General features: G+C 31.8%; 1 protein-coding gene across 2 annotated transcripts; it reads right to left on the bottom strand.

Moving 5' to 3' along the window:
* Positions 1-2,350: 2,350 nt before the first annotated feature.
* On the bottom strand, positions 2,351-20,715 carry LOC148616151 (DNA repair-scaffolding protein-like). 2 transcript variants are annotated; one of them, XM_088582883.1, is made up of 20 exons: positions 20,608-20,715; positions 18,164-18,398; positions 17,090-17,319; positions 16,519-16,599; positions 14,876-15,081; positions 14,594-14,685; positions 13,324-13,522; positions 12,758-12,900; positions 12,372-12,445; positions 10,215-10,435; positions 9,803-9,955; positions 8,803-8,896; positions 8,125-8,262; positions 7,668-7,727; positions 7,094-7,253; positions 6,582-6,740; positions 6,169-6,262; positions 4,851-4,962; positions 3,059-3,112; positions 2,351-2,462 (listed from the first exon to the last, which is right to left on the bottom strand). In XM_088582883.1, exons 1-20 carry the CDS (start codon positions 20,638-20,640, stop codon positions 2,352-2,354), a joined length of 2,649 nt encoding a protein of 882 aa, XP_088439009.1. In that variant the 5' UTR covers positions 20,641-20,715; the 3' UTR covers position 2,351. The 2 variants fall into 2 exon arrangements, with proteins under 2 accessions (XP_088439009.1, XP_088439010.1); XM_088582884.1 differs by having other exon boundaries at positions 8,128-8,262.
* Between the last annotated feature and the right edge of the window lie 2,437 nt (positions 20,716-23,152).

Genomic DNA, 23,152 nt, shown 5'->3' with positions numbered 1-23,152 from the left:
TATAATTATTCATTCCAATCTGTCTGCTCTTAGGAGATAATTCACACTGAAAATCAAACAGTTCCTATAGTATTTAAGTGTCATTTTCAGAGTTATCTCTGTTAATTTTGAATTATACAGTAAATTCTATGTTATTTTTATCTCTTATTAACAAGGGTTCTATGAAAACCAACACAATATATTCTGTTTACTTAAGCATTTAAACAAAATATCAAAAAAAAAATATGTAGGTTTTCAAATTATGTATCACATTTGCATGATTCCTAGCTGGAGTTCTACTTGAGTAAGTATATGTTTTGTAATAACATGCAGGTTTGTTTCACAATTAAACAAAATTTGGTTACAACATTTATTCAACATTTTATTAGTATCATTTGGTTTCAACTTTACAGTTCAACTAAATCAAGAAAAACCAGAATACCCAGGTCATAATAACAAAAAATGAAACATTCACAAATTTTCATGTGCATTCATTTACAAATAAAGTATTATTTTGATTTTATTTGACCACTACTGCAGTATCTAATTAGGGCCTTAGGCAGAGACTTGTAAAAACTTTTTTTACTGGAGTTTAACTTCAAATTTAATAAGTATTTCATTTATTAGTTTTAAATACATTTCAGCAAAATGAAAATGAAAAACATTTCCAAGGCCATAGTTTCTGTATGGCTAAAATTTTTCTTGAATATCACTTAAGGAGCCTGCTGTAACTTGTCACTATTGTCAGGTCTTTATTCTACAATACAAGCCAAAAAGTAGGTATTAGGACATTTGTCATCATCATTTTGTTTGTCCAAACATCCTGTGATAAATGAAAAACAATTTGATCTTGTCAATAGGTTTTTTTGGTACAACATTGGTCTTCATGAAAAAATCCTTGTTTCATTTATCAGCAAAAACACCAAAAACAAGAGGCTCACATGACCCTGAATCGCTCACCTGGTTAAAGTTTGTCTCAAGGGCAATAAATTTAACAAGAAGTTGTCAAACAATTTTTGACTCAAGAAGACTTTGGTAGGACTTATCATTAAGATTATTTCAGCAGTTGAAAGTTTCTCTCTGTCTATTAAAGTTTTCCAGATACTGGCTGAAAAAAAAAAGACAAAAACGTCAATTTTCATCTTTCAAGGGCAATGACTCTTACAAGGAGTCGCCTGACAACTTTGATCCCTGGAGACTTTTGAAGGCCTTATAATAAGGATCTTTTCAGTAATAGAAAGAGTTTGGCTAAACCTAATGGTTTTGGAGAGATATACATTAAACTACTCTCTTACCTCAATGTTCTATTTTTAGTAACAGCAGCCATGTTTTTCAATGGATCAAAAATCCCCACATGAGTTCTATGCAGGACACCCCAAGGAAATTCATGCCAAGTTTGGTTCCAATTGGTCAAGTAGTGTCGGAGGAGAAGATTTTTTAAATAACATTAAAAATAGCAAAAAAAACATTGAAAAAGGGCAATAACTCCAATATGGCTAAACAGATGAAAAATGAAAATGTCACCACAGATAAATCTCATCATGCTGAACACTTTACCCACATCAGAATATGGCTAAACCTAACGGCTTTGGAGATATATGTGAAAAACTATTGTCTTACCCCTTTGTTCTATTTTTTAGTAATAGCTGCCATATTTTTGACAGATCAAAAATCCCCATATCAGTATATGCAGGATACCCCAAGGAACATTAGTAATAAGTTTGGTTCCAATTGGTCAAGTAGTGTCAGAGTAGAAGAGTTTTGAAAAATTGTTAACGACAATGACGACGACGAGACACCAAGTGATGGCAATAAAAAAGGGGGGGATTCCGGGGTTGGATGATACGTTAGATTCATGTACTTTAGTGCAGCCGTTAATTTGCTTACACATAAAAATACTTATGCTTGCCTATTTTACCGCTATGGTTCATTTTTTTAACCTCCATATTGATTTAGATCAAAATCTGAAATAGGAGGTGTACAATCACGTCATTGAGAATATGTAATAAATATTCAGTGCAATTTCATTCAATTCCATCCAGTGGTGTACACAGGAGTAACGAATAAGAGATGGGTCCCCATGTCCCCATATTCACAAATGATAAAGTCCATATTTTGATATATGAAACCCCCAAATTGATTTGGATCAAGATCTAAAATAGCAGGTGCACAATGGGATCATGTAATAATGATTCTGTGATAGTTTCATTCAATTCCATCCAGCAGTGTAGGAGGAGTAACAGATAAGAGATGGGACCCCCTTGTGTAATGGAAAGAAGGAAGGAAGGACCAACAGACTGACACCTCTATCACTATATATCCCTCACTTTGTAAGAAGGGGGGGGCTTAATAACACTTGTACACTAGACAATTCAAATAGATAATTTTATTTCTTTTAGTAATATTTCTTTCGTGCTCTTGTTTATTACTATACATGACAATGGGCCAACTTCGCAGTTTAAAACACTTCCAATATCATATCCCTGTAAGTAAAGAAAAACAATAGGTACTTTAGAAATAACAAGTCATGCATTTTAAGTGAAAAGATTTTTACAATAAAAGTTTTACATTAATTAAATTTTACAGAATTACATTCATTCCAAACTTCTTCAATTCAAGCAAATTTATAGAATTACTATTGGAAGGTAGAGTGCCCTTGGTACCAGTTAAGTATCAATCCATTTAAAATTCTGATACTGCCAGTGGTAGAGGTTTAACAATTATCATACAAAAAAACCTACTGAAAATGATGCTTTTTCATCTATATACACCACATTTCTAGGTAACTTTAGTGCTTTCTGCATACTAATTTGTATTTTTAAGAAAACCATACATTCATCTACCACTAACTAAATAAAGAAAGGTAACTGATGCAAAGTCCCAATTTTATGTAAATATATTTAATTTTTATCTCAACCGTGCAAAAACCGAATGACCAACTAAGGCGGGTTATGTGGTCTGTACCTGTTTATGGATTAGAAATAAATGTAAATTTTGTGGGTTTTTGACATGCATGAATCACATCCTCAGGACTGTCTGTTTTTTAAAAGACTGCTACATAATAATAGGTTACGTATACCTCATCATCATTATCATCTTCAGGTAAAAGGCACTGAATTGTATCTTCTGAAAGCTGAAATGATGACCAAAAAATATTTGATTAATAAAAAAACTTCAATAGCAACATCAACAAGTAAACTGAAAAACAAGCATAAAACCCATGTAAGAAAGACACAAGATTGTGAATGTTCTACGATAAATGTGATGGTTTTTTTTTGTTGCCATGAGTAATGCAGATAGGCTGTAATCCCAAAAACATAATAAATGTACAAATATTGTGAGCAGATAAAAGTTGGCTGGGATGTATTTATCTTTTATAGGAGTTCCTACTAATTTTTTTCATAAAATGCGTGATACAACCACTGACACAAGATCTAGTACTGAAATAGAAATATTATTAACTGTGTGACACATCATAATATAAATTCATGACACAGAATGAAAGTGTTCAAAGAACTTTAAAATTTTCAATTAGACAATAAGTAATTCATACAGTCTTAGAAAAATGCTTATTTCTGATTCCCTTTCAGCCTTTAATTCCTATATGATTATATCTATAACCCTTTAACGCAATCAAAACCATCCTTATGTGGTATGGAACCTTGTAGTACAATTTTATATGAAATCAAATCAATGTATTTTTACTAAAGGTATTGTTGAAAACTCATTATCATAATAACCCCTAAAATCAAACCCCTGTATGACTTTGGTAGCTCTCGAATAGCAAAAAAAAAATGCTTGTTTTGGGTTCTTTTCAGGATCTAGTTCCTAATTGGGTAAGGAAGGTAATTAACTTCTATATCAATCCAAGTTGGATCTTGGTAGAATGGAACCTTGTTGTACAACTTGAAAGGGATCCATACATTATACTCATTTTATATAGTGTTTTATAAGCAGCTTGTATTTCTTCCCAAAATGTATAGGGGGCATAACCCAAAGAAACTATTATCATCTTTCTTTTTGTGGAAAAAAGTTTTTTTGTAAGGTTTTAGGTCCAGCAACTATTCAGGTTATCTCACAAAAACCAAGTGTCTACTGATATTGCCAAGCATTATATTTGTGGTGGTATAATATTATGATAAATGCTGAAAAATGAAGATACACTAATCAGGGCATATATCGTGATGACCTGCTAGGCGGCTGCTGCTATTCCCAACATAATTTTTTTTTCCACTACCAGATTTTGCCAATCAGCCAATGGGTTTAAAGACCTTTAAATTTTACCTAATATTATAAATCTTACTGGTATGTCAATGTCATCTTTTCATTTAAATCTAGGTACATTCTTGGAGAAATTTTGCAGGAAAAGGAAAAAGTGAAATGTGAATCAACAAAATATGAAGCAAAATGGCAGATGATAATGACATGGACTAAATCCAAGTATATCTTGGTAAATCAGAAAAAGAAATTGGCTTTAATGGATTTGATGCAGATGACAAAAAAAGATAATTTTGTTGTTCTCAAAGAAACTGAATTTGATCATCCTAGAAACAAGGCAGAAATGCCTGAAAACATGGATATTGAATAGCCCTGTGTTGACAGTCACCTGTTACGTTCACTTTACAACTAGATTAAAAAAACATCTTACTCAGGTACAAATATCAATATGTCTGAATTAAAGTAAAGTCATTACATCTTGGAATCTATAGATAATTTTTCATAAATAAACTTTTTTCTATCCCTAAACACAAAAAAAGTTATGAAAGCTTAAAATTAGGTGAACAGTTTAAGAATAAAAAATATTACAAAAATTGCAGCAGTAGTAGCCAAAAGCTGTATTTACAGTGCAGCGTTGGAAAGGTTAAACTTACATCAACTCTTAATCTGTAGGGAACCACTTTTCCAAGTGATATGTAAACTTCCATTTTCATCTTCGTATTTGGTTGTTGCACTACTTGCTTATAATTCAAGCATACCAGTTCTCTGAAATGCAATTAAATATCATAGGAATCAAGTGTAGAAAAAAAAACATGTTTGTATGTGATCTCATTTAAACTTCGGCCTTCAAATATACCATATCCAGTTAATGTGAACCCCTTTATTTCATCACTGATAATAAGGCTTCTAAGGTCAAAGGGTCAAAGGGCATATGTTAAGGTCATATGAAGGTTACTGTAAAAAGACAGCATCTTAATGTCATACACTCATATACAAAATATCTATCATCTAGCTGAAAAGACAAACCTAGTTACAGTATGGAGGAGATTATATGAAGAATCAATGAAATGAAAGACTTACTTTGACACAAAATGGCTCCTATCAGTTTTTCACTCTTCTGGACATTTTTAAAAATAAAATTAAGTTACATTTGCCACTACATACTTAGTAGTAGACTTATAGGCTAGTTAAAATATCAAGTTACCCCACTCATGAAAAAAAAAAATGGTTAAAACATATGCCCCATTGATACAAAGCCACACACCAAATTTGAAATCAATCCATACATTGAAGAGCAATAAAACACCTCAGCCTAAGTGGATGGATCTGTTCTGAATTTGACCAATCCTCTTCTAAAATTATAGTTAAACTGGTTGAATTTCTTACCATTAGTTTTTTTCTTAGCTCCTCGCTTTGCGCCCAAATTCTTGGAAGAGTTTTTGTTCTTTATTTCTAGTGATATCCTACTAAAGTTTTAGTGCCACCTGGTGAACTGAACTACTTTGATTCGCATATGACTACAATTCAAGCAAATTTTTCAAGAAGAAGTTCTCCTTTCTGCATCTGATGTTATTTTTTAGTGTAGCAGAAATGGCCGAGTAGTTCCAATTGATCGAAGAGGTGAGATTTTGCATATTATTCCACATAGTGCAAATGGCTTATTCCAAAGAAACAGGAATTGATATTTGAAACCACCAAAATCTCAATGTAAGCCTAATCTATATGAAGACGAAGACTAAGATAATTGCAACATAACAGGGAATGACGGATGGACGGACAAGGTGATTCCAATGTGCCACCCACTTGTTGAGTGAGATATAATAAATCATGTTACATTCTTCGGTACATACTTATTAGTAGGTTTCTCCAATAGCTAAAATAAAAACATGTTGCATTCCTTGGTACATACTTGTAAGAAGCAGACTTTTTCGCTAGTTAAAATAGAATCACATTACATTTCTGTGTACATACTTAGTAGTTGACTTCTCAGCTAACTTGTCTGATTCACATTTGTCACACACATCCCAAGAATAGGCTGAACTCTCATCTATTTCACTTATTGTACCTGGTAAATATAAAATACATCTCATATCATCATAGAATTCATTGTGTTAGCAGATCTATTGGCATGGATAAATTATCCTAAAAGATATCACACTGAAAGCTTTTGCACACAGTTACTTGTCAAATCTTATAGCTTAACACAAAACATGTGAAATCTACTAGCTTAACTTTAAAATCTATACAACTACAAATCAAGTCCTCACTAAAAACAAAGTTTCATGAAATAGGGTGCAGTAGTTTCTAGGGAGTTGGGCTTTAGAAAGTGTAACAGACAGACAGAACGAACAAAAATAAAAGGTCTTCCCCTCACACATAATTACCTTTTATGGATAGCAAATTATACAGTTCCACAACATCTGTAAGTGTTGGCAAACAAAATGGTAGCAACTGGCTTGTATACAGATTACCACAAACAAACTTCTCATACACTGAGTCCGAATAAGGTATTATTTGACTATAACAATCACATATCAAGCTGCCTGAAAATATTTTAAAAATACATCATTAAAAATTTCATTAATTCCTTTTTGATAAACTGTTTTTTAAGATGTTGATATTGTATAACATCATAATAGGTTTTAGCTAAGAATAAATAGGTAAATCATAAATCAATATCAACTTCCTTAAATATGCATTCATTTCATCTTTTCATACAGAAAAGATGATTTAATGATAAAGCAATTATCAACTTATAAGACTACACATTAGCATGCAGAGAAATATTAGTCATCCTTGAAATTCTACAGTTTTGATTTCCCAAATATGGATTTCTTTTACTGCAGTGGTATAAAACAATCAAAAATACAATTATATTTAGTAAATTTAGACATACCACTAGACCACAATACATCTCTCACTACAATATCACTGTGTTCCTGTAAACAACATCCCTCTTTAACCTTTATAAGTTTGTAGTCATCAATATTCAAACTTGAATCCCTTACATACACTAAGCTAGCAAAGTCTATCTTCTCAAGATCCTTTAAATTTGACTGAAAAGAGTAGAGTTCAAATTACTTAATGACTGCAATAACACTGTCATATTATCATCAACATTTTCATAAAATAGTTCCTAACAATAATAAGTTGTCACTAGTACCATTTTAATATGTTGAACAACACACGACATATGATGAAAATATCTTTTTATTGCCATAGAGCTCTAGATCTTTTTCTTGATTATAAGCAAAAATTTTGAGGCCATTTTGAAATTTTGGCAAACTTTTCTTCCGTTTAACCAAATTTTATGATGTAATATATCATTAGTTTTTGATTTCTGACTTTTGGACTAAATTTGGTAGATTTTTTTTCATTTAGAATTTATTCAGAGATTAATGGCATAAGTATACAAACCATGCGATTGAGTTGGAGATGAACTAAAGTTTTATAATAGTTCATAACTGTACCTTATGTATTTTAGAAAGTAACTTCACTTTAGCTGTAAGTCTTGTTAAATCAATGGTCACCTATAATGAAAAAAAGAATCAAGTTTTTATTCTACCACATAAACAGTGTTAGGAATAAACTTTTCTTATGATGGAGGTACTTTTTTCTTTATCAATTTTAGAAGGTCCTTTAGTATTTTTTTGCATAGTCAGAAAATACAATTTCTATAATGATAAAAATGGGAAGTTTAATTTATTACTTATATATACTAATCTCAACTGCATAATTGATATTGATAATGAAATTATTTGTTAATGTTGAGAAATGATACCCTTCATTCTCCTGTAGGTGTTGTGAAGACAATTTGACATTTAGGAAACAAACAGTCTGACTTAAACTTCAATACATTGAGTTTCTTTTTAATGCAATTAATAGATGTGGCCATATATTTTAGGGTGGCTTCTGAATATATACTACTACCTGTGATATACTCTGTAAAGTAACCAATTGTGTTTTCCTATACACAGAGACTGAAGACAAAGATTGTGTGACTTTAAAGTCAATCCCTGGGTTGTTGTGTTCTACCATATAGTAACAAAACCCTGGAGGTAAAACCTTAAGTATACAAAATAAGTGTCATCTCTAAATATAGTAACAAAGCCCTAGAGATTATTCATAAAATATCTGAAGTAGGTGCCACCTACATTTTTTCTAAAAACTACAATATTTTTTTAAATGTAAAAAAGACTGTACCTACATGTACATGAACTTGAAACCTAAAGTCTAAAGTAGTGGAAAAATATTTCTTTACTCAATCATCTCACACAACAAGTATCTTCATCAATGTTAACATAATACATGTATCTTCATCAACGTGTATGTAATATATGTATCTTCATCAACGTGTATATAATACATGTATCTTCATAAATGTTTAATAATATATGTATCTTCATCAGCGAGTAAATAATTCCATGGGTAGATCCAGGATTTCAGGTAATGGGGAGTAAATAAAATTTAAAGCCTTTCCAAGAGAGTCAAGAAAATTTTTGTGAAAAATCAAGATTTCATGCAAAAAATTTTTTGTTCTCAATTTAAGGGGGCATATGCCCCACACGCTGTCCTTTGATCTGAATATATAGGAATACTTCTTACACTGGAACTAGTATGTGTTTGACTTTCTTCACTGACAGCCAGAAAACAGCTACCTGACCAAACTGTGTCTATCATACAGAATAATGCAGGGTCTCTAGAAATATGGATGAAAATATGAGTTTGACAAGTATCTGTATAATATAATATTGGAAAATAATTAATACATGCAAATGATAGAATTACAAATACTGGTTGTATTACTGGTACATGTATCTAGTATATTTGTAAGTCGGATGGTTTGAATTCAAAATACGTTCAAATCAAACATGTTTGAGTGGACCCTATCTATTAATATTATAACACATTGACTTAAGACTATTAATGAACTATTCATAAAGTTACATTTGAGAAAATTTTTAGTACAGTGAATTCAATGTGACTCAAAATATGTGATTATTAAACCTTTAAATAGTACATCTATCCTGCCCTTATACATCTTATTCACAAGGATCTGTCTGGACATGTTTTATTGTCCATAAAAGAAAATCAAATACATGAGTATATCAGAATTGGGCTTGATAGTCTACTTCTCCATTTATTTTTGATCAGGAATTTCTACTGATGAAAAAATTCAAATTCAAAGACTGGTATTCATTTAGTTTGTTATTTATGGGTACATAAATATGATGTATAATTTACATGATTTTGAGTTGATACCAAGTTATCACAGTGAAGAAATTATAAAGCCTATTTTGATCATTGTATTTACATGTAAGAGAATTTCTTTGACTGTATCGGGTATGTTCTATCCTAAAATAGATGATTTCCCATGCTTTTGACAAGGTCATGTGACAAGACTTATAAGGCCTATTAAAACAAGGCAGTGTTTTAATAATGTCTATAATCAGTTGTTGTTAAGCTTCATCATGAGGAGACACATTTTTGTGTTTAATTTTCTATTTTAAGGAGATAAAAATTTGTGATAAGGCACTTTAAAAAAATATGATGTACGGTTTCAAAACCAAAAAAAATATTTTAATTATGCCTGACCTAGTATTACCTGTCTCTGGTAACTCTAGTCAGAACTTTTAAGCCAGAAAAGATGTATGAGTTTCCTTCACCATTCTGTATAATGCCATCAAACATATCTGTATCTTCTGGTACCTGTATCTCACACATAATACCATGACCATCCTCTACTAGTAAACTGTACCTACAAAAAGTATTTCATTTCATTTACATTTTTTATCCCATTTTAGCTTTTCATCCATTCTTCTGATGACCTGTGTTTTTGATACAAGTACATATTAATTTTACTCCATATATACTCTTCATGAATATGTCCAGATTGATTCACAGACAAGATGATTTTTTGATGCATGCATTATTTGTATTAGGGTTGAAATTTTCAATTTAATGAAATACAAAAAGGAATGAAACAAGATGAACTATGTATAAGATAAACTGACTACCTTTTCCCTGTCTCTTTCCCAACTGATGTTTTACAGAACACTCTATGAATCAAACCCTTGAAGTTGATGCCTGACTGGACTGATGATCTATCAATGCTCTCTAAGATGGAATCTGACACATTGGAGACCATAGTCCCAGAGGACTGGGTTGCCTGTATCATATACAGGGAGTGTTCAGTGTTTGATCCTTCTGGTACCCCACAACTGTCACTCATCTTAGTCTACAAAAGTGTTTTTTCTTATATCAAAGGTAAATACAGAAGTTATAGATTTCTATAATACTTGTTAACAAGAGGCTCCCAGGAGCCTGAATTGCTCACCTGATTGAATTTTGCCTTTAAAAGGCAATAAATTAATCAAGAAATTGTCCAACAATTTTGAATCAAGAAAACTTTGATAGGACTTATCATAAATCATAAGGATCATTTCAGTAAATGAAAGTCTAAATCTATCAAAGTTTTCAAGACATTGGCTGAAAACTGTAAAAAAAAAACCTGTCATTTTCCCCTGTCAAGGGCAATAACTCTTATAAGAAAACGTCTGACAAATTTTATGCCTAGAGACTTTTGTAGTTCTAAAAATAAGGATCATTTCAGCTATTGGAAGAATTTGGCTAAACCTATAGGTTTTGGAGATATATGCGAAAAACTATTGTCTGACCCCTATGTTCTATTTTTAGTAACGGCGGCCATGCTTTTCGATGGATCAAAAATCCCCATATCAGTTCTATGCATGAGAGCCCAAAAAACATTCATACCAAGTTTGGTTCCAATTGGTCAAGTAGTGTAAGATGAGAAGATTTTTGAAAGAAATAACATTAAAAATAGCAAAAAAACATTGAAAAAGGACAGTAACTCCAACATGGCTGAACAGCTTAAAATGAAAATTTGACTGCAGATAGATCTCATCATGCTGAACACTTTTACCTGATTAGAATTGGACTTAACCTTACCATTTTGGAGATATATGCGAAAAACTATTGTCTGACCCCTATGTTCTATTTTTAGTAATGGCGTCAATGTTTTTCAACAGATCAAAAAATCCTCACATCAGTTCTATGCAGGATACCCCAAGGCACATTCATACCAAATTTGGTTCCAACTGGTCAAGTAGTGTCAGAAAAGAAGATTTTTGAAAGAAATAACATAACAAATAGCAAAAAATGTTGAAAAAGGGCAGTAACTCCAACATGGCTTAATAGATTACAATGAAAATTTGACTGCAGATAGATCTCATCATGCTAAACACTTTTACCCTGTCAGAATTTAACTAAACCTAACTGTTTTGGAGATATATGCGAAAAACTATAGTCTGACCCCTATGTTCTATTTTTAGTAATGTGGCCATGTTTTTCGACGGATCAAAAATCCCCATATCAATTCTATGCAGGATACCCTAAGAAACATTCATACCAAGTTTGGTTCCAATTGGTCAAGTAGTTTCAGAGAAGTGTTTTGAAAAATTGTTAACGACGACGGACAACAAGTGATGGCAATAGCTCACATGGCCTTTGGCCAGGTCAGCTAATAAAAGCAGTTCAAGTTTAAAAGGATATAGATGCTAAAAAGTTCATTATAACTATCATCAATATTCAATAACAATGATTATAACTATCATCAATATTCAATAACAACGATTATAACTATCATCAATATTCAATAACAACGATTATAACTATCATCAATATTCAATAACAACTACCATCAAGAACTTACCTGTACTTACAACTATAAAGAAATACTTACAAAACAAACAAAATTCTTACTTATTTCACCAAATATGTACTCACAACGTACTTAAGTACTGTACACAAAATAAAAACAACAGCCTCTAAAGAAACTGTATCTCTCATTGGGTATTCATGTAGCTTAGAAAACTCTGAAAATTTTATGAAAATTTCACAGAAACAAAGTGATGGCATAAGGTCACTTCAATGAGCAAAAATTAGAAATATAAAGAATATAGGAAGTGTAAACTTTAATGTTTCATTTCAAAATAAAAACCTGCTGAATTATATTCCTGATAAAGTAATCTACCAGCTTTGTCAGCCTCTCTTCTTGTCTTCAGATTTAAATATTTTTAATGAATATTTACAAAAAATGTAATATTGATTACAAACTTGAATGAACTACTTTCCACTCATTTATAACTACTTACCTCTGATATAGTACTTATACCAGGAAAACATGGGAATTGGAAGGCTGGACACTGCCTATAATTCTTCACTAAACCTAGATATCAAAACAATGATTTTATTTCTCATCATTGCAATACGTAAGATTGATATTTTGTTATTATTTAATTGTTATTAAACTTTATCTGAATCAAATCTATTTTTCACACCTTCTTATCTTCAAAAGCATTTGCTATTCAAAACAAATCATCTTAGCATTTCAAGCACCTTCTTTCAACAAATATTACATCAGTATGTGGCTTGGAAACCAAAATATTTTTCCACAGCATATGTCTTTTATTAAAAGAACAGTGTAACAATAAATTTAAGGAAATAGTATTAATTTTCTTAAGATGGATGTACAGCTTACCAGTAACACATGGACATTTCCAGATCATGGTATGTTTGGACGTTTCTCTGGTTGGATCTATTACATCTTCATTTCCTTCTATCTTGATATAATAAGTGCACAATAAAACAGTTTTCTGTAAAGACTGTAACTTCAAATTTTGCCTGCAAAAAAAAGCAATGATTGTAAGGAGGATGGTTCTGTAACAAGTATGAATGTTTAAAAGGGTATATTACTTTTTTGCATGACTAACCAATTCGTAAGAAGAACACATTAGCATGACTTTTGAATAGTTTTTGTTCATTTGTGCAGCTTTTTTTATTCAATCATTCAAGTTACAATCAAATATTAAAATACATTTGCACAACTTTTTTTCTAAATTTCAAATTACTCTATGGGATTAATTAAACACTTAATACCCATAAATTTACAACTATCATTCAACAGAACAAGTGCTAGAGATAAAATTGGAAGAAAAAAAAATGGTGTAAAAGAAGATACTTGATGACATTGAGAATACACTCTTGTTTGTATGTACCTGTTATTTATCATTTGCTTCAATATCTTATTATTTTAAACTAACATACCAAGGTGGGTACACTCTGACAACACTACCAGCAGTTATATTCATGTCCTCTGCCATTTCTGATGTAAATAAGGCATAAACTTCATCTTCTTTAGACATACTGCTGTCCACAGTTGTTTTGATCTCCTTACATCTAGCTAACTGTAGTGAATACAAGATTTCAAAATCCTGTACCTTTAAAAGTATCGACTTGTGTGAAACTACAAAACAAAAATATAAAAAAAAGGTTTTATCCACTTCCAAGAAAAAGTAGTATAGTTCAGTAATACCATATTCTTCCGTGTATTATGGCATTCATGTATACAGCCAAATTGAGTTGAAAGGATTCTAGTCAATTCCCTGAAATGCGTATCCTTTCATCATTAATCTTTTTAATAAAAGTATTCTTTTATGTTTCCCTGTATTTGCAAGCCATACAGCAATGTATTGGATCCATTCAACAGGTCAGCTACAATGTTAACATTTCCTGTTCTATGCAAATAAGGTATTTCACTAAAACATTGGCATCATGTCCATTTATAAAAAAAATGCTTAAAGTTATCAAGCTTGTGTATTGATATTTGACATCTGGAAACTGTTCATCAAGCATACTAAAGGATTAGTGACAATTGTTTTCACCTTTTAAATTGATCTTTTGTTATTTGATAATTAAATGACAATGGGCCAGATGACAGGTTGGCACACCCGTTATTGTGTATTCAACACTCCACCGCACACAAGTGAAGAAGTTATAATTAGGACGGCATGTGTTGAGAGAAAATTAAGAAGCCAGTCATGGTTTTTCATACAAACTATGAAATGCAAGAAAACAGCATTGATGGATAAAACAACTATTAAATAGCAGTGAAACTTTATTTGTGTATTTAAAAAAAAACTGTTTCCAAAAATACAAAATGGCTCGATGTGCATTGACGACTTCGGTTCTGAATCCCCGAAAATTATGTCTCCAGAAAAAATCAAAAAACTCATTGTTTAGGTGCATACTACACTTCCCCCTCCTGGAACGAAGAAAAACTTGAATAAAAGCGTGCAGTCTACACGTACTATAGTAATGTTTCTTGGACAGGCAATGAGGCAGGATGATACATTCATGTAGTTATGTTGCTTGGATAGACAATGAGGCACGAAGATATATTCATGTAGTAAAATACCAACAGAAAATATTAATACAACAATATGTAACTGTATTGGACCCAAATTAAGCCATGATGTGTACTGACTTCAGGGTTAAGTACATGTACTCTGTACAATTTATTGTAGATATAACCAACCTTTATTTTCTGTTGATGACTGATGATTCCATACTCTGACTGAGGATTTCTCTCTTATTTGCAACTTATATAGCTGATCAGCCAAACCATTCCTGAAATTCATTAATTCAAGTAAAAAAGTCAGAACAAATGAGAATGGAAAGAACTTGAATGATAGTCAACAAAATATTGAAATAATAAGCTTAAGCTTGAGCATACAATGCTACATACATGTAGTTAACACTTATAGTATAACAAAATTATGATTAGTATAAAACAATTTGATATAACTTTGAATCTTACCTAGTATACTTCTTCTTTTTCTTTGCAGAATCATCAGTAATTGTGATAGTAGGTGACTGCTTAGTTGGAGTTTTTAGATCAAGGGACTTAACCCAAACACTAGCTTTTACTCTTCCCTTTTTATCTGGACTACTAGCAGGAGTTTCTACACTGCTAAGTGTTTGAATGATATCATCTGAACCATCTACTACATCAATGTCTGTTTTCTACAAGGATAAGGTATCAGTGAACATTGTAGAAATCAATAATTGAAAGAGTCTTAACATTTTTTTAATGTGACATCCATTCTGAGCAATTCTTTCATTTCTTAATATGTCTTATTGTTAGTATTACAGCTAGTTGAAGTATACCAGTTCCAATTTCAATACAAATTTAGGTAGGCCACTGAGTAATTTAAATAGCTCTCTAGGTAGAAATCTGCCAATATACCACAGAACACCTTTGTAATCTTTTTGGACACTACCTTTTAAGTTTGAATAGCTGACAATTATGATGACCTTAACCTCTAAAGGTCAAGTAAATACAACTCACTGAGGCTATTTAAATCATTGTTTAAGGGCTGGTGCATGCATTTATGTTGCAAGTTGAAAACAAGGCAATTTTGTAAAAGTGTAATGAATGTTATCATTGCTTTAAGTTCTTAAAATTACTTCAGCCAGAAAGAATCTCAGTTTAACAATGTATGGGCATCAAATTCTTTTAAAAGAAGTTTTAACATTCAGTTCAGTTAAGTAATTGATAATATAAATAGGCTTGGTCTGTGAATATTTAAATAAAATGAACAGTGTTATCCAATCAGAAACAAGTAAATCACTTGTATATAGAGTACAAACTACCCAAACACACTGGTGGATGGCAAATATATGGAGGTTAAGGTCATCACAATTGACAGCTATTCAAAGTTGAAAGGCAGTGTCCAAAAGATCACACAGGTGTTCTGAAGTAGTTAAGTAGGATACATTGGTATAATGTAGGGCAGATTTCTACTTAAAGAGCTATTTAATTTACTCAGTAGCCTACCTAAACTTGTATTGAAACTGGAACTGGTCTTTTTCAATTAGCTGTAATATAGGCAATTCTTTCATTTCTTAATATATACTCTACTTCACAATGGCCATACATGTAAATATGAACACAAGAAAGTATGGCAAATAAAAAACTACAAAAGGATGCATAAATAGAACACTGCAAAACAATCTAATCTGGATACTGTGAAAGTACTTTAATTTGTGGATTTTCCTGAATCAGGGAAAAAACACAAGTTTGTGGATTTTGAATTAATGGTTTGAATGTTTCCAGTGTACACATTTATAAGAATATCTTATTTGTTAGGAACCAAATTTCACGGTTTGGTCTACACAAAAAAAACAAAAAAAAAAAACACAAAAATTGGTACACCACGAACAATAGTACACGTACTTTCACAGTACTTATTTCTGTATCTAACACAAGAATTCATCCATGAACAAATACATGTAAATTTATGTCAATTCATTTTTGTGGGCTTTTTTTCATTACTCACAAAATTTGCAAATATGATTGCTCACAAAAATAATTTGGATAACAGTAACTGAACACAAAGAAAATTATCAAATACTGTAAAATATTAAAAATTTACAGTTCACTGGTCAAAGATAACATACCTTATCTGTTTTACAGAAACTCGAGCTACTAAAGGTAAAAGATGATCTGGAATCTGCATCTTCTATCAAATCGGCTTCAACCTTCAAAAATGAATATTCTTAGTTAACAGTCAATTCCTCAATGGAGTATATTACCGGTAGTTCAACAAAAATAGAGAACAACAAATGTTACAATACATGTTATAAATATTATGTGTGTTAGTTTATACTATGGTCATGAGACAAATTATAATTGCATACCAGCAATCATGGATAGGTAAAAATTTAATAAATCCTATCAATGTACCAGTAAGCAAAAGATCTCCTGTAGGATAATGAAACAAAACATCCTTAATTCAATGAATGAGAGAAAACAATGAAAGTTTTGCAATAATATGTTGTACAAAATCAGTACTAAATTTTATTTTCTTAGCAGTCATCAGTAGTAAAATATTCAGAGAAAACATTTAAATTCACTAGATATAGTATATAGAGGTACTGATGTATATAGAGGTACTAATGTATATAGAGGTACTAATGTAAACATATAAGTTAAAGAACCATATCCAAAAAATTATGATGAAATAAATACCTGTGGTGCTTTGTCTGTAGTACTGGTATACATTTTCTCTGACTGTTCATCATCAGAATCATGAAAATCAATATTTTCCTGCCAAGAGTTACGACTGAAATTTTCATTCATCACCCTTTTTTTCCAAGTATTGGTTCGTTTTGGCCTTGGTTCCACTATATTTGATTCAAAGTCTGACTTTAGTGATAAACTGTCTTCATCACTTGAACTCCATGTTATCACATTTTCAACTAAAATCAAAACTTTTAAGTGTCAGTTCCTGTAAGAGCCAGGCAGTGGGTGAAGCATGGTATGAAAAATAAGCCCTATTTTCAATGTTTACTTCGACTATTTGCACCGTCATAATCAAGATTTTCTGTACCATTTGGCTAAAATGAGTTATCAACTCATTAAAATGCACTTCAAAACAATGAACATTTCAAAGGCAGATAACTCTGTCGAAAACCTCATTTTTCGAACATTCTATTTAAAAATTTCTGAGTAAATCCAGTGATGCAAAGATAAAATAATGGTCTTTTCAAATAGAGAAAGTATTCTTGAGTGAGATTATATAGTCAGATCAGCGGGGTTTTGACATGCATGTTCCTAATATTCCCATTTTATCTGATTCTTACAAAAACTTACACTTTATGAAAAGTTTCTGAGCAACAGAATAATTGGCTGTAGTTTTTAATATGTCATATGGAAGATATTTTATGCATTTCAGGATGCAAATATTTGGTCAATAAAATAGACCATGCTTCATACTAATACAACATCTTTGGAACATATGTATCAAACCCATAATCTTCTGTTCTCATAGCCTCCATGACACCACAGAAGCAGTTAAGATTTAAACAGGGTAGATTTTCATACTAATACATTTGTAATATTTTTAGAACGCAGTTTTCATCATTATTACAATTTCATAGTGCATGTAGTAATTGATGTGTACTTGTAACAATGATTACGAGTTTCTGGTCTCTTGATTTTGTGAACTGCTATTTTATGTAGAAAAAACATTGTACATGTAGCTGGGGAAATGTTTTCCTATCCAAACACTTGGAATGTTTGTTTATTGATTGTACTTTTTACCTTTAGCCTCTGTTTCAGAGTCACATGGCATACAAATGGTGTATTTCTGTGGATGTCTCTTTTGTAAGCTCCTTCTCTTCACTGGTTTACTTATTTCTTCTGAAGTAAATCCTGAAAATCCTTCACCAGCCCTTTCCCAATCACCTGATTTGATTTTTATTGATTCAACATCTTGTTTAAATATGGGACTTTTTTCCAACGAACCCTGGATTTCATTACCATGACCATACTCCAGCTTAAAATTTTTTAAAAAAAATGTTACTACAAAATTTTTGAGAAAAAAGAAAAAGAACAACAAATGTGAAGCATAGTGTAAATGGTAGCAAATTCAATTCAATTACAGGTTTGTTGTACAGGAGGTCATAAGTGAAAGTTTAACTACTTGATCTTAGAAGACAAAAAATGGATGAAAATTTAAGAATTTAATGTTTCATTCATTGAAGATATTTCATCAGGGTGTAAATGCTTTGACCGTAACACATTTTTAAATATAAACCGCTTCACGTCCAAAATGTGTGACACTTTTATTTTTGGGCATGATTATCCATTCCATTAAGATCCATTAGAACCTTTCACTTGAATTTTGTGAAAATTTGTGAAAACTCAAAATAAACACCAATGTGTTCAAGTTTGGCTGGAGAAGTTTCTGAAAGCAAGAGATTATAAGCTCCCACTAGGAGTCAGAAACAGAAGGACGAGATTTATGAATTTACAATAAAATATTGATCATCTCCTGCTGAAAGCAGGTGTGTTAAGACCTATGTTCTTAATATGTAAAACAGCTTGCATAGATGGATCCTAAAATGACAACATTGGACCCTGTAGGGCTGTTTTACATTATACATATCAGGTAGAGAAAAAAAATGAAAATTTCAAAACATTGCTTAATACATCTTATAGTGAGCACTGCAAAGCAGTGTGAGCTCTATGGTTATATCATGTACTATCTTAATTTCCCTTAAGGTTCCCCATATACTAAAGAAAAAAAAGTTATGTCCCAAAAGTAACAAAAACTGACTGTCCTTAGGGAGAAAACTCCTTAAATCAAACAAATAAAAATATAAAGGTTAAGATTACGTTTCAGTAGAAATAACTTCATCTTTTCTGACAGTTTTCAAGTCTTTCCATTTTTTTTTACTTATTAAAAGAAGTGAATATGGTGTGTTTTAAAAAGTTCCAGAAAAACGTGGCTGTACATACATGAATCTCCACTGTTCCACTGATGCTGTTGTTAAGAACCCAACCCGCCTTTGAAAAAATAAAACCCTGACTGTATTATCCAAATTGAAGCATAGCTTTTCTAAGATAGGAAAGGCAATCATTTTCTTTTTGGAATTTACATCTGTCAGCTGTGTCTGAATTTTGTTTACGTCATGTGATATGTGTAAAATATTCCTACAACCAGTAGAGAACTGTAATATTTCCGGTATCTGTACAAATTACTCAGACCCGCTAAAACTGAAAAAAGGATGCCTTAAGTGTTAAAAATTGTCAAGTATGGCAAAGTGCTACAAAGTTATCAACCATTTATGAAGCGAGGGGAAAAGGGGAACGGGGCTAGAATTTTCGAAAAACATTTATTACTCATTCATTAAAAAAAAAACTACTTTTCCCCCATTATTTAACAAAGCAGATTTTCAAATAAAAATATTAATTTCGCTTGCTGCTGTAATACAAACAAAAATATTGCACTTGCGAAACAAAAAACTTCTTCCCACCCCCACCACTTTGTGCCAAAGGTTTTTTTTTCTGTCCTTTACTATATTTACAAGTCTCGAAGAGACATCGCTCACTGATTTAGGAGATGCCTACTTCAGATCGCACATATTTAGCAATGTTTTGAAATTTTCATTGTTTAGGATGATAAACTGCAGTTACACTTACACTAGAACAAAAAAAACAGATAGGACCTGAAATTTATTAATCTCTTCTGCAATAGATAGTAATCCTCACCTGGGCTGCCAAGCTTTAGTTTAGATGCATACAAATGAGATTTGGCAAATTTTGAAAGATCAAAGGAAAACGTCACTTAGGCACAGACCATTTTCCTCTTGAGGGGGACATGGGATTTTATCATTCTGCAGCAGCCAGAGTTTTTTTTTTTTATTTGAAAATTTGAAATTCTACATTGTTAAGTAACTAATGGGGGCCACATCAAATCATAATATTATTCTGTCCTTCGTTGAGTAAAAAAATTGTTGCTCATATTTCAATTTGAAATTATTTTATTTATCCCAGGTCCAGGAACAAAACAATTCTTGGAACACCGAATAGTTAACAGACAGAACAAATTGTACAATACTAAACAAATAAAAATAAGCACACAGAAAAATCCAGGTCGACAGTGCAACAAAACTCCATCTTTATTTCTTTTAAACTAAAATCCTACTGCAATAAAAATATTTCATCAATTACTGTGTAGATGAAAATTGAAATAAAAAAACCTTTCTTTTTCTATTTCCAGCCACGAAGTTCATTGCCAACACCTTTCAAAAACCAAAAACAATGTTTGTCTGCTATATAACCATATTCCCCTTCTTCATACGAGAGTCATTTGGAATTGCTATTTGAAAGTGTTCATTTCTTATTGCTCAACGTAGCCATAGGTGTCACCGCAGTATTTGCTCGGACTATGATCATGTGAATGTAATGTATTAAATTAAGCCAATAGTGTGAAAGATGGGCGGAGCTTGTCTTGCATGCTACACGTGCATTTATGTCTAAGTCTGTATTATGTATCTTTAGTTACAGATTAGATTTGATAGCCAAAACAATGGTTTAGTTCCCAGGCCATAAAATAACACCAAAACGATATTACAGTGAAGACCCTGAAATTACACAGAGATCATTTCCTTTGAATTCTTCCAGTTGATTCTTGACATAGTTTCAGTTTTTCGCATGATTTTATGCTTTATGTTATATCAAGTTCAAGATCAAATGTTCTGGCGTTCATACACACATACCTATGTGTTGTCCCATGTTTCGTGGCGATTTTTTTATCTTTATTTAGTAAGTCTATATCGATCATTTTCAACCACTTCCGCGTTATTTATTTTATTAGCATCATGATACTTTGTTGAATTGAATGATTGTGTAGCCCGTGTTTTTTTTTACTCGTTTCAGGAAGTTGCATTGTTAATTGTAACTAGACCGGACTATAATCACTTACAATATGGTAGAAGCCCACTGGCTAGCAAGGTATGCTTACTCTTCCAGACCTTCTTGTGTGAGTTCATATTGCTAGCATAATATTTTATTGGTTTTAGTCACTATGCCAGTGTGTGTGCACTGTATGGAACCCATTGGAAATACGCATCTGGGCTTTTATTTGCTATTCAATGTAAAAAATCAGCTGCTTCAGCATTGTCGAAACATAACCATAAATCGTATTCTTGCCTTTTATTTGGGCTCTAAATACGTTAAAATTTCCTTTTGTCTGTTTGATAGCTGTGTCTATGCAAATGTATTGTACATTTCTTACAGTTTTTAGTGGAGTCCGAGTTGCTTGTTAATTTTTGTTACTTAGTGTGTATTATTTTAGTGACTTAAAGTTCTTTGTTGTGCTTGTCTGTTTTCCATCCCTGGTCTTTGTCCCTGGATTACATTCTTTTTATTTTCGCTAGAATGTTGCATGATCAAAATATACCTATAAACATTGTGTTACGTCTAGTTTTCCTTATATTCAGTTTTTATATATATGTAATCTATTGTATTCGGTTCGCTACCTTAATTGTGTATTATTGTGTACGTAGACTGTATTTGTTTCTTCTTCTCACTATTAGGCCATATACTTAGACTTATAGTACTTGAGTTGTCCCATTTTTGACGCTTCGGTATTTTTATCAAATAAGATAGCAGTCGCCAGAGCCTATAGTTTGTAAAGCCTGTTAGCGTCCGCAACTATCTCTTACGCCGCCGCAGGAAAATAGTTTCACTGATACTCCGTCAAACGAACTAAAAACTGGCAGCAATGTTGAATACAAATTATGTACTAATCTCAATCTTCACAAGATAATACAGTTATCGCCCGTGACATAGGAAGGAGATGATCAATAAAAATAGAACTTTGCGTAGACTTTATTTTTGGTGGCATAGTAATTTTGATGATGCAATTTTCACATGAATGGCGCCAGTCTGGCGCCTGGTGTTATTGTCATTTGTAATAATAATTCTATTTTGATATTAAGCCTTGTGTGAAAAAAAACTTCATGTTATTTCAAAACTAGATGCATATATGATTATATATGATAGTAGAGCTGTAGGTTGTTCAAGGGACTTATGTGTTTTTGGCTAATGCTTCCTTCATCAGACCTTATTGTTGAAATCATATTCTAAGCTTTCGACGTTTATTTTGTGTTTAGATACATTTGAAATCGATCCCGGTTCTTTTCTTTTGCATGTATTTTATCCTATTTTGGCAATTCAGTAATTAATTCAAACAATAGATACAAATAGATTCAGTACAATAATACTTTGTTGATATATATTCACTATAAGAGCTTGATTAACTCATCACTTGATATCGTCTCAATTTAAGACGTCATTTAGTTTCGGTAAAGTAGTTAGCTACTTACTTACATAGTCCTTTTCGTGACTTCTGGTGCATAAAAGCCTCTACACATCTCCGACAGTCATCGCTATTTTCGATTTATATCTTTGCCCTATCCCAGGTGCTTCCTTGTCCTTTAGAATCTTTATCAGATGTTCGCCTCCAATTGATTTTTGATTGATTTCTTTTCCTTTTTCCAAGATGTCAAAAAAATTGTGATGTCATATTGGTCTTTATGGAGGACGTGGCAAACCCATCTCCATTTTTTTCTTCTTAGGTCTGTTATGATGTCTTCTTGATGGAATTTTTCATGTAACTCTTTGTTTGACATTTTCTTATACCAATTAATCTTTTATAATAGCCCCCCCCCCCAAACATGTGTTAATGAAGACTATAAAATCTTGTTCTAGATCTTTCCCGAGAAGCCAGCACTCACAGCC

Source organism: Perna viridis, chromosome 5, assembly GCF_037379345.1.
Source record: "Perna viridis isolate PV_CMFRI_1.1 ecotype Kerala chromosome 5, ASM3737934v1, whole genome shotgun sequence".
NCBI lineage: Eukaryota > Metazoa > Mollusca > Bivalvia > Mytilida > Mytilidae > Perna > Perna viridis.
Note: the sequence above shows the minus strand (reverse complement) of the source record. Positions and strands in the feature narration are given on the sequence as shown.

Coding starts and splice junctions, on each gene's coding strand:
- LOC148616151 (XM_088582883.1), bottom strand. CDS start 20,640: ATGAACTTCGTGGCTGGAAATAGAAAAAGAAAG. Junction 7,728..8,124: donor TACAGAGTATATCACAGGTA/GTAGTATATATT, acceptor TTTTCATTATAG/GTGACCATTGATTTAACAAG. Junction 7,254..7,667: donor TACTTTCTAAAATACATAAG/GTACAGTTATGA, acceptor TACTCTTTTCAG/TCAAATTTAAAGGATCTTGA.